Source organism: Lepus europaeus, chromosome 22 (assembly GCF_033115175.1).
Source record: "Lepus europaeus isolate LE1 chromosome 22, mLepTim1.pri, whole genome shotgun sequence".
In the NCBI taxonomy this organism is placed as follows: Eukaryota; Metazoa; Chordata; class Mammalia; order Lagomorpha; family Leporidae; genus Lepus; species Lepus europaeus.
Genome location: NC_084848.1, coordinates 9657304 through 9674455, shown reverse-complemented (window position 1 = coordinate 9674455; position 17152 = coordinate 9657304). Strand labels below are relative to the sequence as shown.

At 61.9% G+C, this 17152-nt stretch overlaps 2 protein-coding genes across 2 annotated transcripts in view; one reads left to right on the top strand and one right to left on the bottom strand.

Annotated features, from left to right (window-relative positions):
• The window catches only part of ITPK1 (inositol-tetrakisphosphate 1-kinase), a 139330-nt gene that overhangs the window by 28855 nt on the left and 93323 nt on the right, over positions 1-17152 (bottom strand). The window contains exon 4 of the mRNA XM_062181252.1: positions 3797-3914. Coding sequence (XP_062037236.1) covers positions 3797-3914 — 118 coding nt within the window. The remainder of the gene's footprint in view (positions 1-3796; positions 3915-17152) is intronic.
• The window catches only part of RIN3 (Ras and Rab interactor 3), a 328519-nt gene that overhangs the window by 288887 nt on the left and 22480 nt on the right, over positions 1-17152 (top strand). The window lies entirely within an intron of this gene.

The following is a 17152-nucleotide window of genomic DNA, read 5'->3' as shown; positions in this document are numbered from 1 at the left end:
GGTATGGCCGGTACCCAGCACAGGACCCCTCTGCCCGGCCTGGAGCAAACAGCAACCTGACGTTACTGATGAGCAAATGGCTGCGACAGGGCGGCACGCAGCTGCGGGTCGAGCCCAGGGTTCCTCGGCAGGGCCTCGCTCCCTTCCGCTCCAATGCGCTGCCGCCCTCGGAAACGACAGAGGGCACTGCTCCTCTGGGCAGAGCTGCTGGGCGCCCGAGTGGACACCAGGACTTTCCCTGGCAGTGCCATCTCCTGGACACCAGAGGGCGCCCCTGGGTGCAGTGCAGCTATCCATGCCCCAGCACCTGGAAATCCTGGGGACCGCTGGGCCCTGGGCAGCCGAACCCACACTGTATTTCCAGTGACGCTGGCTACGAGCACGCCCTGCGGGGATGGGTCCCTACGCCAGCCCCGCCCCCACAGCTCTGGGCAGGTGACAGAACCTTCCTTGCAGGGTGGCCCCAGGTTCAATGGAGAGCACCTGGTGCCCTGTGGCCGCCCGAGAGCAACAGGACACGGACTGAGCCTCCTCCCTAACCCACAGCCCTGGACAGCCCGCCTCAGGGGGCAGCCCCCACGTGGGAGGCAGAGGCTCTGCTGGGGGCCTGCTTCTCTCTCCTCACTTGGTGCCCAGATGACTCTGTCACAACCCAGCCTCCACACAGCCTCCATGATGCGCCCTGGTTAAAGCCCCACCAGCCACGGGCACATGCTAGCCCGGCGGTGTGCACCCCTCCCCGGGGAGGCCCGGTGTCTGGGACAGGCCATCTGTCACCCCCAGAGTACGTGAGCGGGAACGGCTGGAGAAGGAGAACGCGAGAGCCCTCCAGTCCAAGGCCTGAGACCCTGTGCACCTGCCACCCCTGGGGACGAGGACGCTGACCCAGCGCCCAAACACAGCCCAGGAGCCTTCTCACGTGGGGCTTCGGCCAGCTCAGGAGCGGCGAGGGCCTTGTCCGGGATCACTCACTGTGGGGCTGCAGAGCCAGGCCTCGGCCTGGGGCTTCTCCCTCTGGGTCCCAGAGCCGGGCGGCAGAAGGGGCTGCCACCGAGGGACACAGCTCTGGTTTGTCCGTGCAGCCTCCCCCCTTCCTGCCCCACACCTGCATCAGGCAGTGTTTAGCTTCTGGAAGCTTCCACACTGGGTCTGATGGGATCCAGGCTCCGTGCTCCCTCTGCCTCTGTCTACCCAAGGACTGTGGGCGCTGGCCGGTCCCCACGTGGCCGCCTCCCAGAGCAGCCGTTCTCTGGGGGCGCCGCGGCCCAGGCACTCTGGGGCGGGTCACTGGAAGCCCCCGGAGCAGCTTTGTTCCTGAGGCCTATCCCCCTCACGTGGGAAACAGGGTCCTAGTGCAGGAACCCACATCTTGGATGGTGACACAGCACCCTGCCAGTGGTCCCCCAAGGCTCGCTGTCACCTCTTCTATGGGAGCAAAACTCCTGAATCTCAGCTGGGCCCATGGCTGTCCAGGCTAAGGGCTATGCATTTCCCTACTCCCTTTGCAGCTCATCCCGAGAAATCCAGCCAGTGATGGGGGAACAGCGTCCAGAACCCTTTCTCAAGAGATAATGAAGGCCCATCTGTCCCCATAGGCCTCCTTCTTTGTAGTCTCCTCTCTATCCTCACGTCCAGACCGAGGACGAGGACGTGATGGCTGGAGGTTCAGCCGCCACCTTGGACCAGGAGGGCCACCCTATGGACAGAGCCTGGGTACCTGCTGTTGCACACCAGTGCCAGGCTGTCTTCCTCTCGGGAGACAGAAGCTTGCTCTGATTTGGGCCTCTGCTGACAGCACAGTGAATGCTAGCTGCAGGGGTGGGTGGACAGCCGGCAGACAGGCCCCTGCTTCCCCTCCAGGCTCTGAGTTACAAGAGGCTGCACTCTGGGAATGTACAGCCGAGCAGGGGCCACCCACACCCCGGCCACAGGATACGCAAACAGGTAAGGCCAGTGGGCGGTCCTGCACGGCGATGCTCACAGGGACGCAGACGGCCCACCTGTGCAGGTGCCGCATCCTAGAGCTCCTCCCCCGTGCACGGCCCCCCACCCACCCCCACTGCAGAGCAGAGGACCCTGGGCCCAGCGGCCTCCCCAGCTGACCCCTGCAGCTGCCCGGGCACTCTGAAAACAGGGAGCGCCACCTCGGCCTGGGGACAGTGACAACTTGAGAGAGTCTCTCCAAGCCCCCTCTGCCCACACCAGAGCGCTGCCGCTGGGATTGCTATAATTATCCGAGGGAACTCAGCAGTAATTATGGCCATTTACAGTAAAGGGCTGGTGCCTCCGGGAACAGGAGGCTGGGGCGGGGAGCCCCAGGGATGCACTTCCGGGAAGGCTCTGCACCTGCAGGGGACAGGGAGGGTCAGCAGACACGCCCAGCAGCAATGGGCATCCCCCGCGGCTGGGAGAGGGCTCCAGGCCCAGCTCACGGCCGCGGTGAGGAAGATTCGGGGTGTGGCACTCGGCCCACACACCCCGTGCTTCCTGCCAGCCGCAAACCAAGCCTGTTCGCAGTGTGGTCAGCAAGTTCTCGCCCGGCCTGACGACCCCTCAGCCTGGCTCCCGAGCAGCTGATGCCTGGGATGGAAGGTTTAGGACCCGACAGAGCAGGCTCTGTCCAAGGCTCGGCACAGGCAGCCCCTGTGGCTGGTCCCCTGTCACCCCACAACAGGATACAGGTACCAGATACAGGTAGCTCATCTCCTGACTCGGCAGCTCAAACACCTGTGACTGCTGCCCAAGGGCAAGGTCCCTGCCTCAGCACGCCCACGTCAGCTCACGCCGCTGCCCTGCCTGGGAGCCCCGTGCCTCAGTCCCTGCCACCCCCGCCCCAGCCACCGGGGACTGTGTGGCTCCAACAGTGCAACAGGGGCGGAGTCCTCCCTGCTCGGTGCTCCCACCGCAGACCCTGTTCCTCTGGCCTGCACCCCAGAGGAGACTCCTCGGACAGGCCTCCGGCACATTCCCGAGAGAGGGCCAGCGGCTTGCTAGGTCCAGGGCCTTCTGGCCATGGATGTGGAGGTTCAACCCAGGGGCCAGGAGCCGGGGCGCCTGCCTGGGAGAGGCTGGCCTCACCACCCACAGACTGGGAGGTCAGCAGGTCTGCTACACGCTGAGGGTCCCTGCGACCCGTCCAGAACACGAAGGACCACCACTGAGGAGCCCAGTGAGGGGCACAGGAGAGGACCCAGGAGAGGGTCCACGGCACGCTCTCAGGATGGAGCCCTGGCACGCAGGCTGTGAGCCACACAGCACCCACCGGGGCCCCCAGCACGGGAAACGAGCGCCCAGGTCCAGGTGCACATGGGCTGGGTTCCTGCTAACAACATATCCCCAACGGGTCCTTCTCAGAGACCAAGCACCTTGGAAGGGAGCCTTGACTCTCCTGGAGCTGCCTGGCTCCTGGGGTGGAGGGAGGCGGGTGTGGAGGTGAGACCCCAGGGATAAGCACCTGCACCCGCGAGGGCGGTTCCCACCCCGCAGTAGCGCACCCCCCCTGTGTTTGACTCGAGGCTCCTGTCTTCGGTCTGCCTCCCTCTTCCAGTGGTCACCCTGCTGGCTGCCCCGCCCCACTCCTGCACCCCAAGCCCCAGCGCGATCGCATTGTTCCCTCCAGGCTCAAGCCGGCAAAGTGAAGCCCTTCAGAAGCTGTTGGGGCTGCTCTCCCACCGAGCACCCTGACCCTCTGCCGTTCGCGGGAGCACCCACCAGCCCACGGAAGCCAACTGCTGCTGCCCCAGGTGCTCAGAGACCAGGCCCCGGCCCCTGCCGGGCCACCCCCGGGGCTCTGTACCTTGCATGTAGGCCTCAATCTTCCGGATGAGCTCGTAGGACTTGGAGCGGTCGAGCAGGGTCCGGATGGCGGGGAGGGGGTCCAGGATGATGGTCTCGGGGTGGGCCTCGATGTATTCCTGGAAGCACAGCACACCCGCTCTGGTTAGGGGCGGGCAAGGTGGGGGCCAGGCCTGATTTCTGTTTAGGCAGCACAGGGCCTCGCTGGAAGCTTCCAGAAGCAGCTGGCACTGCAGTACCTGATTCCGAGTCAGCCTTGGGGACTGTGAGGATAGGGCCTGCTGTGTCAGGCCACCCAGCTGGGGACTCGGCCAGGCACCCACTGCCCCACCCAGCCCTCAGCCTAGGCGCTCAGCAACGGTGAGGGGAAAAGATGCCCACAAGGTGTCTCTTTTTAAGATTTTAAAAATTTCTTTATCTACTTGAAAGGCATAGTTACAAAGACAGAAGGGGGAGAGAGGTCCTCCATTCACTGGTTCACTCCCCAAATGGCTGCAACAACCCGGGCTGGGCCAGGCTGACGCCGGGAACCAGGAGCTTCTTCCAGGTCTCCCCTGTGGGTGCAGGGGCCCAAGGACTTGGGCATCCTCTGCTTTTTTTCCCGGGCACATTAGCAGGGAGCCGGATTGGAAGTGGAGCAGCCGGGACTTGAACCAGCGCCCATATGGGATGCTGGCGCTGCGGGCCATGGCTTAACCCACTGGGCCACAGTGCCAGGCCCTACATGATGCTCTTTAGGAAACGTTATCAACAAAAACAAAGACCCACATGGCCACTTCCTTTCCCGGGACCTGACTTTGGTTCCCCAGTAAGCATTTTCACCAGCACTGCACACGGAAGTCCATGTGTGGACTCGAGTGGACTCTGTTTCCCCTCGTACTTCACAGCACAGTACGGGGCCAGGGGCTCCTCCCTGCAGCCAACTCTGGATGTTTAAAAATCCCCCCGCCCTAAGTGGTGAGGCCCCTGCCCCGGAACTGCCCAGAGCCGCCCACTCCCACTCCCCCTCCTCTCATTGCACACCGTCTACACTGCATCCTAGGTGCAAACAGCAGCTGCTTCCACGCTCCTTCCTCCCCCGCGGACACTGGTCCTCCACAGGGGAGCTCAGCCCGGCAGCCCTGGTGCGGGCGTGGGCCCCCATCTGCACCCTCCCAGCAGGGGACGGCCCCGAGGCGCCCCTTAGGAAGGCATCCTCCAGAGCTGCCTCAGGCCGGGCCGCCGTCCCAGTTCTCACTGCAGGGCCTGTCCCCAGTGGGGCTCCACGTGGGCCACCGTCCCCTTGGCACCAGTCCTTGAGCACAGCTGGTTCTGTTAAACCAGGCCTGGACTGCACACGAGGTGTCGGTTCTGGGACCCTCCCCCACCAAGACTGACTTGGGTGGATGACAGCATTGCATCACGACAAAGGTCACCCACTGCCCGCAAGACAAATACATCCCCAACAGGCTCCAGATCCGTGGAGGAGACATCCTCTGCCCCCCCACTCCCACCCCCACCCTGAGATGTGCAGTCCTGGCCGGTGGACTCCAGTTCCAGGCTATGAGCTGGGAACACAGCTCCTCGCAACGCCCCCTGCTCCCCCAACCCGCAGGGAGCTGGGGCGAGCACGTGGCCAGCCAGCCCAGGCTCGGGGTGTCGCCACCTCTTGGTCACCCCCCACCGGGGAGCCACTCGGCTTCTTGAGGTCTTGGCTTCCTCATCTGTGACCTGAGGAGTAACCGCAGGTGATCTGCGAGGTTGCTGTAACCACGGCTCCAAGTTCCGGGAGTCTGGACTAGAGACGAGAGGACCCCTGCTGGCTGGCAGAGGCCCTGAGGGCGGTGTCCTGGGACAGGAGGGACAGCCGCCCGCTAGGGGCATCACAGACGCGGGCAGGGCCACACATGGGGCGCAGCAGACTCCCGCTTTGACGGACCGCCCTGGTGTCTCCAGCAACAGAGGCCAGGTAAAGCGGCGAGCTGCCCCTTCCTGCCGGGCAGACAGCCCCCATCTCGAGAGGAAGACGCCCGCAGCCGCGGCCAGTTCCCCACAGTGCACTGGGACACGGCTTTTCACGAGAGAACGCAGAGCCACAGGATGGGAGTGCAAACCCCAAGAGGGGCTTCTGAGCTGGGATGGGCATGGCGGTACTCATAGAACTATCCCCGAGCACCGCCTCCTTGGAGACCTCCGGGGATGCACAGGGCACCTTCCTCCAAGCCTGTCACCTGAGCTTGCCATGGAAAGCATGCAAGTCCCTCAGAATTACCAAAAATCTTGGCGGGGAGGGGGGGGGTGATGGGAGGGGGAGGAGGAGGAGGGGGAGGGGGAGGAGGAGGGGAAGGGCCCGCCCACTTCACTACCCCTGGGAGGAGGAAAGGCCCAGCTGCTTCCACAGTGAGTGGTGAACACATGGACCCTGCTGGATGCCACAGACACGCAACGGTACCCCGGAGGTGACGAGGTGCAGGAGACACATCCCCGGGCCACCGATCAGCCAGGCGCATCCAGACACCCTGACGCCCATGGGATGCCACCAACAAACGGGGACCTAGGCCTCCGCGGGGCTGCGGCACACAGGTTTCCGCCCTGAGAATCCGAGTCAGCGGTGCCGGGTCCTTCCCTGTCTTAACGTGCGGGAAACGTGTGGGGAGGGAGACCCTGGCATTTGCCCTCATCTAACGGAGAAGCCACCGGAAGCCCAAGTGCAGATCCTGCCTCTGCCACGGACCACGTCCGGGATAGGAAGCGGCATGATTCCGGGGTGGTGCGAGTTGGGGGGGACGAAGTGCGTTCTGAATAAAACCTGCTGTGGGGAGCTGCGGCCCACAGGAGAGCGTGTGGAAGGAGTCTGGGGAAACAGAAGCAGGGTTCTCTCATTCGTTCTGCAACACCCGGGCTCTCGGGACCAAACCCGGCCCAGGTCTCTGGCCCCGTCCAGCAGAGCAAAGGGCACACCTGCTCTGCCCTGTGCATGGGGAGCAGGCAGGCTCGGCCTCTGCTGACCTCCTGCTGATGCCAGCAGCGTGACACCATCCCTCCCCCTGTGGCAGCCCAGGCTCCAGGCGGCGGCCCTCCGGGGACAGCTCAGGTCTTTTTTAAACATTGCCTGTACGATTTATTTATCCTAAAGGGAGACACAGTGACAGAGAACAAGGCAGGGGGGAGGGAGAGCAAGAGAGAGAGACCTTCCGTCCACTGGTTCACTCCCCCAGATGATAACGGCCAGGCCTGGGATGGCTGAGGCCAGAGCAGGAACGTTATCCAGGTCTCTCACCTGGGAGACAGGGGCCCAAGTACTTAGAGCTTCTTCTGCCACCTTCCCAGGTGTGTTAGCAGGAAGCTGGATCAGAAGTGGAGCAGCTGGGACTCGAACCGATGCTCTGATATGGAATACAGGCATCACAAGGGGTGGCTTAACCCGCTGTGCCATAACACCTGCCCCCATGGCTCAGGTCCTGCCAGGCAGGTGCACCAGACTGGCTGAGGGGAAGAGCTCTCCCCTCAAAGAGGCAGGGGAGGCCCTCGCCCCACCCCTGTGCTCACCCCTGGCATTCTCAGAGGGAGGGGGTCTCCTGCCATGCCCCAGAACACAGCAGGCGCCTTTCCAGAAAGCTGTGATCCTTGGATTTAGAGATGCACGCTACAATGAGCGAGATGAAGCAGGAGTCTCGGGTCTGACTGAAGCTGGTGGAGAAGCCGGTGAGATGCGGAAGAAATGGGAGTGGCCATGGCGTCTCTGCAGTTCCCACGGGAAAGGGGAGGGGACGGGGAGCGGAGGGGGAGAGGTGGGGGAACAAGTCTTCCCCTTCTGCTCTCCTGCACCCCCAGGAATGCCAGAAAACAGCACTGTTTTCCAAGAAGCGACATGAGGTGGTATTCAGACAAGAAACACCGTGTGAGTTTTCGGATGGTCCACAGAGCCCAGGCAGCCACGAATACCAACTTCAAAATAAAGCGCAGGCGTTCGGTGCGGCAGTTTCGACGCCCCATGGGACACGGCCACAGCCCACGCTGTAGGGACTGGGTCTGAGTCCTGGCTCTGCTTCTGATCCAGCTTCCTGCGAACGTGCACGCTGGCAGGCAGCAGGTGACGGCTCGAGTAGCTGGGTCCCTCCACCCACGTGGGAGACCCGGAGGGGGTTTCCGGCTCCTGCTGTCGCAGGCACCTGGGGAGTGAACCCGAGCATGGCAGGTCTCCTCTGTCTCTCTGCCTCGGCCTTTCAAACAAAAATTAAAATTGAAAATGAAAGCAGCTGCTGTCCACCTGTTTCAAGTGTCCTTTCTTTTAGTATAAAAATCCTACAGGGGAGGAGCTAAAGCTAGAAAATTCTTAGCAGAGAACACTGGCAAAAAAAAAAAAAAATCTTTGCAACCCTGGATTACACCATGGCTTGGGGGAAAAAAAAGAGATAAAGTGGATCTCATCAAAATCAGGAAACTATGGAGCCGAGGGCGCCGGTCGCCCTCGGTTCTGGGGCAGGCCCTGAGCAGCTGAGGTAGAGCTCCAGAGCCCCCAGACCCAGGGGGCTGCCAGGTGGGGTCTCCCCACCTGCTTCCCTCAGGACCCCGAGACCCTGAGGCTCTGCTCTGTCCCCAGGGCACTTTCTGTTCCAGTTCCTCATCAGACTCCTGACCCAGCAGACAACAGTCGGCCCCCAGGGCTGTGTGAGCTGTGTCCAGCCAGCGAACTGGGGCCTGCAGTCCCCTCCTCTGTGGCCCAAAGGCCATGCTGGGAGGCCCAGCCCCTGGGTGACGTCCTCCCTGCCACCCAGGGTCCTCATCTATGCAGTGGGATGACAGCACTGTTCATCTCGGGCAGCCAAGACAGGAAATCACGCTCTGTTGAGACATAGTCCACATTCCAGGCTTCTGACTCGGAGTTTACAAGTCACGGGCTCTCAATCCCTCTCCAGAGCCGTGCGAGGACCCGCCCGCTGTGAGAGCATTTCCGTCACCTCGGGAAACAGCCCTGGCCTTCCACCGTCAGCCCCGACCCCCTTCCTCCCAGCCCCTGGAAGCCACTTTCCACGTCCGTACCTCTTGCCCACTCGGGACATTTCCCATGACGTGGTCTCACACTGCCGGCTTCCCTCACACGTCCCCTGCTCCCGAGACGCACGGGCGCCCGGCAGGAGTCGTGCTTTGCTGCTGTTTGGACCCAGTCCCCCAGTCCCTCCCCGGGGACGGACGGGCCACACCGCATGCAGGCGTCTGCCTCGCCCCCACTTTTCAGCTGTTACCAGTAGTGCCGCAGTGAACACGCGTGTGGCCGTTTTTGTGTGGATTCGTGCTTCTGTTCAGCTTGGGTATTTAGTGGTGAGGATGCAAAAGGCCACAAAACTTCTCAGCTCCTCTGGCCTGGATGTCTTCATTAGGAATGGTGACGGCCACCACGGCACAGGCAGTCACACTCGGCATTGTGCTGGCCCCCAGAGTAACTCTGTGATCTGCAGAGCCAGCAGAGCAGCCGGGACTTGAACCAGCGCCCGTATGGGATGCCGGCACTGCAGGTGGTGGCTTTACTGGCTACGCCACAGCGCCGGCCCCAGAAGTGCTTTTAATCTCCAAAAGGCAAAGGACCATTTGGAATGTATGCGCTGTGGTCAGTGGGGGGAGCAGGGAAGTGGGGGGGGGGTGAGCTGCCCAGCCCCGCTGAGGGCCCCCAGCCAGGCTTCCCTGGAAGGTGTCTGCGTGGCTGCAAGTTCGGAATGACACCTCAGCAGACACCTACGGGGCGACTGGGCACAGACCCCGGGAGGAAGCACAAGTGTGCAGGCTGAGTGTGTGACCAGGGGCCCTGCCAGACGTGCTACGCAGTAACACAGGGTCGGCCGGGGACCCAGGGTGGAGGACAGTGTTGGAGCAAGTCTCTGAAAAAGGTAGCCAGCAAGGAGGCCACTGGTGGGAGCATTACATGGGCCAGAGGAAGCCGGGGCCCTGCCTCCTTCCGTCCTCCCAGAGCTGGTGTCCCTGTTCCCCATCCGAGGAAGAGGAGCTCCACACAGGGCGTGGGAAGGGGTCTGACGCATCCTTGCTGCACATGGCACTGGCGCCCACGGGCCACGGGGATGTGGCTTCTGAACCCCCATCTGCACTTGGGACCACGAGGTGGCCTGGGTTCCCCTCGTTCCCGGCCCTTGCGTCTCTGTAATCCCCGTGACGATGAGGGAGGGGAGGATCCGAGCGAGACAAGACGTCACTGTTGTGATGACCGCGTTACAAGACCCCAGCCTCCCGCTCTCCCGTGGCTGGCCCCGAGGATGCAAGCTTCTGCCAGTTGCAAAGGCCGCCCTGGATGCTCACAACCCCAGGGAGCAGATCCTTCCCCAGCTGAGTGTCAGACAACACAGCTCTGGCCAGGATCTGGACCGCAGCCAGGGCGGGTCTGAAGCAGAGGACCCGGCTGGCCCAGGACAAGATGTCAGATGACAGAGGTGGGCCATCCTGGGTGCCCCTGTGTTGCGGTCATTTGTTACAGACGCCGGCTGCTGCTCCCGTGCAGGGGCTGCCGGCAGAAGGCTGGGCCCGCGGCAGGGAATGGGAGGGAGGGAGGAGCATGGCGCACAGTAGGGAGTGCTGAGCGCTTCTGGGAGGCGGCATGGCTCTCTGCTCCGTCTGGTGCCGGGTACACGGTGTGTCCAGGTTGTGACACTCATCAAGCTGCACACTTTCCCATGAGCACTGAGTGTGTTGTACTTCCACTCACACGAGAGAGGCCCCGGCCTGAGATGCAGGGCCCTGGGTCAGAGGCGGCTCTGCAGTGCGGACGGCCTGGCTTTGCCCTTTGGGAATCCTAGGCTTCCACGTGGAAGAGGACAAAGATGGTACACGGGGCACAGCTCCCTCAAATCCCCCTTGGCCATGGTGGCCATCACACAGGGGCTACTCCCTTCTGTGCTAAGCTCAATGGGACTGTGGGATTCTGACCACCATGTGGCCCTGAAAACAGACCGTGGCACGCAGGCCACGTGGACAGAGGCCACGAGTCGAGGGTGTGTTTTGGTGAATGTGCAGCCACCCGTGGATTCCAGAGGAAGGTCCCCTCGATGAGAGATCCGAGATGACTCCCTTACAGCTGCTAGAAATGACTCACGGGGCCTTTATGGGAAAGGAGGTGACCTTGGGCTCACTCAGCACAATCACTCCTTCTGGTGCCTCCGAGAGCACCGCCCACGCCCAGATCTTCCCGCACACGGCCACACAGGCTCGCCTTTCCACCAGCTTCTGCCACATGGAGATCCAGGAAGCCCCTGGTTCCTAGAGCCCGGGCGCCGTGGTGGGGGCTGTGCCGAGACTGCAGGATGATCCTTACTGTGTCCCCTGAGGGCCACGACAGGCACGTCCGTCCCCTCACACCACCACTATGAAGTCAGAAACCAGGGCTCTGGGTACCCCGGGGCCCAGCCGGGGTGGGGACCCAGGTCCTCTGGCTCCCAAGACCTTGAGTCAAAGGAGCAGGCCCGGCTGGGTGACAAGCACCTCATTTCCAGCAAGGGCCAGCACTGTTCAGCTGCCTTCTTGGGGACAGGACGCCTTCCTCCTGGTCTGCCAGCCTTGTGGTTCCCTGAGACCAGGGAGAGTCTGCCTGGAGCCAGCATGAGGTAGCACCCAAGAGAGAACCATGCCTCGGGCTGGCTGTGTCCCTTCCAGGTGGAATCCCAGGTGCTCAGGACCTGGCAGGGACCCAGGGGTTCCTTGGAGCAGCCCCATCTTTTCAGGAAGGAGAATGGAGCAGCAGCCAGGTCCGAGGCACACGGCAAAGGGCAGAGGCACAACTGTGGCTCCGTCGGCTTCCCCCAGCACCCTCAGGTCCCCTCTGGTTTGCGGCTGTTGCCAACACAAATGCAAGAGAGACGCCTCTTAGCAGAGTACAGAAATGGTGCGGCTGGATGCCACGGTTCACAGAGACCCCCATGAGCAGGACCCACGAGGTACAGAGGGAAGAGCACAGGCAGGGGCCCCTCTGCAGCGTCAGGGCCAGCACGGTGCAGTGGACAACACACAGGATGCCTGCTGAAGGAAGGAGTGGGCCCGCAGAGGACGAATGAGTGACAGCAGTGTTGCAGGCAGGGTGTGGTTCTGCAGGAAGTGAGCCCCAACCCACAGCAGGCGTGGGGACAAGGTGATGAGCCAGGGTGGGCAAGGCCTTCCAGGGAAGGACAAGCAGGGAACGCTCCCATAAGACCACGAAGCCGTGGACTCAACCACTGTGAACGGACTCGACGCTGACCGAGGCCAGAGCGCGGTGCTCGCCCAGCGAGGCCTTCCAGCACTTTCTGTGCACCTGCCTCATCACTACAGCTCACAGAAAACCAGGTGCCACAGACAGCCCCGAGGAAGCCATGGAGGCAAAGGTGTCTCGGGGCAGCAGGACCTGCCAGGCAGCCAGGTCTGAAGCTGGAGAGCTGGGCAACTGAACCCTGGAGGTGGGCTCTCAAGACCCCAGACCCCAGGCGCTTCCAGTAGCCCTCGCCACACAGGGTGCCTGCCATTCACAGCATCTATAGCGGAGCTGTGTAATGGGCAACCTGTGGAGCAGTTGCTGACGTCAGCCAAGGCTTCTGCCTTCCAGTCACCAGCAGGCCATCTCTTTCAGACTAACCCCCAACCCAAGGACTCTGAGACACTGTGCAAGCTGAGACAAAGGCAGAATTAAGAAATGTGTTGGGGCTAGCGCCACAGTTCACTAGGCTAATCCTCCGCCTGCGGCGCTGGCACACTGGGTTCTAGTCCCAGCTGGGGTGTTAGATTCTGTCCCAGTTGCCACTCTTCCGGTCCAGCTCTCTGCTGTGGCCCAGGAGGGCAGTGGAGGATGGCCCAAGTGCTTGGGCCCTGCACCCGCATGGGAGCCCAGGAGGAAGCACCTGGCTCCTGGCTTTGGATAGGCGCAGTGTGCCAGCCGTAGCGGACATTTTGGGGGGTGAACCAACGGAAGGAAGACCTTTCTCACTGTCTCACTCTCTCTCTCACTGTCTAACTCTTCCTGTCAAAAAAGAAAAGAAAAAAAAAGAAATGTGTTGGGGGCCAGTGCTATGGTGTAGTTGGGTAAAGAAGCTACCTGCAGTGCTGGCATCCCATATGGGCACCGGTTCAAGTCCTGGCTGCTCCACTTCTGATCCAGCTCTCTGCTATGGCCTGGGAAAGCAGTAGAAGATGGACCAAGTCCTTGGGCCCCTGCACTTGTATGGGAGACCTGGAGGAAGCTTCTGGCTCCTGGCTTCGGATCAGTGCAGCTCCAGCCATTGTGTCCAATTGAGGAGTGAACCAGAGGATGGAAGACCTCTTTCTCTTTCTCTCTCTGTGTAACACTGACTTTCAAATAAATAAATAAATCTTACAAAAAAAAAAAAAAGAAAGAAAGAAAGAAATGTGTGTTGAAGTCCTAGAACGGCCATTTGCTCTCTGTGTGTTTTTGTAAGGCACTCGTATCTCAGTTCTCCCATCTGTAAACCGAGGGTCGGAAGCCTCGAGTCTGGCATCCTTTCTGACGCTGAAGTTCCGGGTTCGTTGATTCTCTGCTGTGATGAACAAACCAGAAAGTGCTCGAGGCCTCACCCGGGCAAACTGCAGTCCTGGGCCAAGTCGCTCGGACACCTGCGCCCCTCGGAGCACACCTGTGGCTGCGGGTCCCCATCAGCTGCAGGCCTGGGACACACGTGTCCACCATGGGCAAGAGCAGAGGGCAAGCAGGGTGGACACCCCTGACTCACTTACGAGCCACAGCTCCATGGCAGGGCGGACACCCGACTCACCGGCCACAGCTCCATGGCAGGGCGGACACCTGACTCACCGGCCACAGCTCCGTGGCAGGGCGGACACCCGGCCATCAGCCCACAGAAGCCCGAGCCCCAGGGCTGCCCTCTACCACTTCTGGATGCAGCCCGGGCAAGCTGAGGGCATCTCCTGTCCCGACTTCTCTGAAACGGCTCCTTGGGAGCGCTGAGCTTCCTGTGAGCAGACGCTCTGGTCGGACAGACCCTCATCTGTATGCCAGACAGCTCTCTCGTGTCTGGGCTTGCAGCCCCAGCCTCCCTCCGAAGTGCGCGCTCTATCCACACACGTTCCACGCACTTCCCAGGGGCCTCTTACGTAGGAGCTGCACTGAGCACTGGGGAGAGGCGTGGGGCGACACGATGACAGATGGCCTGCTGACACAGCGTCGGGCGTGGGGAGCGCATCTTGCCACTCCAGGGGTGAGGAGGGGAAAGGTGTTCGAGGCCCCGGACGCAGAACCACACAGGGTCACAGGCCCAGGCCAGGAGGAGAAAGGGCACTAGAGCAAAGGCCCGAGGAGAGAGAGCCCAGCGCAGCTGAGGGCCTGCCAGGAGCCTGTGCGGCTGGGGCAGACACGGATTGCAAAGGGGAAAGTGAGGGCAGGAGAGACAGCTGGAGACAGACCAGCTAAGGAGTTTGGACTCGATCCTAAAGCAACAGGGTCCTGAGCCGGAGGGAGATGAGGACAGCTTTGAGTTATGGAGTGACCAGTCCAGCAGCCGACAAGGTCCCGGGACTGAGCCTGGGAGGGGCGAGGCCTGGCAGCAGGGCAGGCGCATCTTGACCAGAGGGGCACGCGTGCTGGACTTCACCAGCAGGATGGGTGGACTGGCTACCTTGACCCTGTGCACAGCCCCGCCTCTGGGCTTTGGCAGAGCTGGAAAAAAGAAAAGGAAAAATGCACTCAGCCCCGGGCCCAGCTGTCCCTTGGAGGTGTCACTCGATCCCAGGAGTTCAGACCCTGGCTGCACAGGGAGTGCAGGAGAGAAAGGTGAGTGTGAGCATGTGTGGGCCAAACAGGAACAAGGCAGCCCAAGTTCAAGGCCAAGGCTCAAGGCCCGGGCGAGCCCAGCGAGGCCAGACAGGCATCGCCCTTCCTTGGGCCTTGAGCGTCCAGAAGCAAAACCAAGAGACGAGAGGAGACTGCTGGGCTCCGGGCAGCCTCAGTCACCCCAGGCCAAAATAAACAGGCTTAAATGCCTCCAAATGGGGCAGAAAACGGACCAGCACTTGGTTGGCGGGGGGGTAAATGGTTCAGCTTCCACGGAGAGAGAGGCGGCAACTGCCGGAATTAAGAACACACACAGCTTTTCCATCCCGGGTTATTCATTCTACGGAACTGCGCACACGGGCACACCGAGGTACACGTCCTGGCGTGTGCACTGCAGCAGGTTCCTAACACGTGGCCAGGAAAGCCTGAAATCCCACCCGTGGGGGAACTGGCTGCAGACGGTCAGGCCATTTCACGTGCTGTCACCGAACAGAATAAGGCCTGCAGACTGGGGAGGATCTCAGGATGCTGGGGCTGGAGGGGGTCTCAGTGGTGACCCTGGCCCATGATCACGGCCAAAAGCTGAGTGAAGTGAGGACAGGGAAGGGGCTGCCTAGTCCCACCCCCACCCACCCCCACTCCTGCATCAGCCCCTCGTTCCTCAGCCCCTGTCTTCCCACCAGTCTCACGCACCTGCTCAGCTGGGCCTGTGGAGCCGCCCAGCCTCTGTGGACACCCTGGGCAGCTTCCCCTGATGTGGCCAAAGGCCCTGCCGGCCCCACCCTTACTCTCAGCCTGTGTCCGACGCTCAGTTCCCAGGTCCAGCCGAGCCCTCCTGGTGGCTGGCTGACGGCCCTGCATTTTTCACTCTGCACTTTGCAAGTGTAAGGCGGGGCTGGCACTCAGGGCTCACACCCCCGTGTCCAGAATCAGCACACAGTTTGCAGGGAGCGGCTGGACTCTGGGATGACCGGGGCCACGCAGGCCTGAGCAGCCCTGCACTGCTCACTCTGCACACAGCCACCCCTGCAGGCTCTGGCTGCACTCAGAGGCACAGCTAGAGGCGCACGTGGTGCTGGGGACCACTGGCCACTGCTGCAACCCCTCAGCCCTCTTCCAAACAAGTGGCCCAGGTATGCTCGGGGTGGGACCTGTCCCCCACCATCCCTGCTGGAAATCCTTGCCATGGGCAGGGCCTCTTCCTCTTCGGAGAGCTCGGGAGCTGGAACAGGCACTCTGGCCATGGGTCAACTTGGAGTCATCAGAGGTGGCCCTGCATGATGTCAGAGGACACGGGGCAAGGCTCCGTCTGTCTCCTGCCAGCCCTGTAAACGGGGTGCTCCAGCTGCCCTGGGCCCCACAGGCCCTATTCTACCAGAGGGTCTGGGCAGAGGCTGCTCCCTCCGCCTGCGACCTGACTGCCCTGCTTACAAGGACAGGCTGTGTCCTGCCCTTGCAGGCCTCGGGCAGCTCCGCAGTGAGGAGCTGTGTGACAGCCTCCTCTGATCCACTTCTCTGCACTGCCCATAGCTGAGCTCTGCCACTTTCTCCTCGATCTACTTGTGTTGTGTTTGCACCACCCCAACTCCCCAACACCCACACCCACACACACGTGCACACGCACACATGTGCATACATGCACTCACACACACATGCTCTCACACACACACATACACACACACACTAGCATCCACCTGATCTGTTGTGCTGTCTGCGACGTCACTCTGCTTTCTGGCACACACTCAGTACACGATTCAGACTTCCCGGATGAATGATTGAAAGAACAGAGTGGTTATCTGTTGACTGATCTCACAGATCGATGCAGAGACCAGATGGGGGACTAGACGGCGCGGCAGGCCTGAGGCGGGAGCAGGACTCTGCCAGCGTGCAGGGAGGGGCACGGGGATATCCTTGAGCCTCACCCTCCCGGCCCCCGAGGAACAAGGTCAGCAGAGGCCCCGCGGGCGGTTTACCTGGCCAGCCCTCCTCTTGACTCACCACATGAGGTCAGAGGAAACCACACCGGCCTTTATCAGGGGCTCGCAGCCCGCGGGCAGCCCAGAGACCAGGCAGGAAGCCACGCCCCCGAGACAATCCAGGAGCTAGGGAAACAGGCATCCCGTATGCTGCAGGTGTGACTGGGGACCGGCAGCGCGGGACTGAGATCCCAGTCACTAAACCCAGGGCTGCGCAACCTGATGGGGCCTCGGCACGCACGCCCCCGACGCAGGCACAGCTTCCCCGACCCATCCGCGCGCTCCAGGCGGTGTGGGTCAGCCAGGGTGACTGTCCCCCGGAAAACATCCGCTGGAGCTGCGTTGTCCTAACTAGGAGAGGGCAGCGGGTGCCAGCCAGGGAGGCCCCTGAACACCCGGGGTGGCCCTGGATGGCCCCTAATCACGTGGCGTTACCCAGTCCCAGGCACCGGCAGTGTCAAGAACCCGACAATGTGCGTACGCATTCTTCCCACCACTTTGAGAAACGTATTAATAAACATCAGTGTTTCTAAAACTCAACACGCCCCAACCCTGAAGTGCAAGACAGACAGTGCACACATGTGCACACATACACAGACGCACACACACACGCACGCACAGGGCGTGCTGG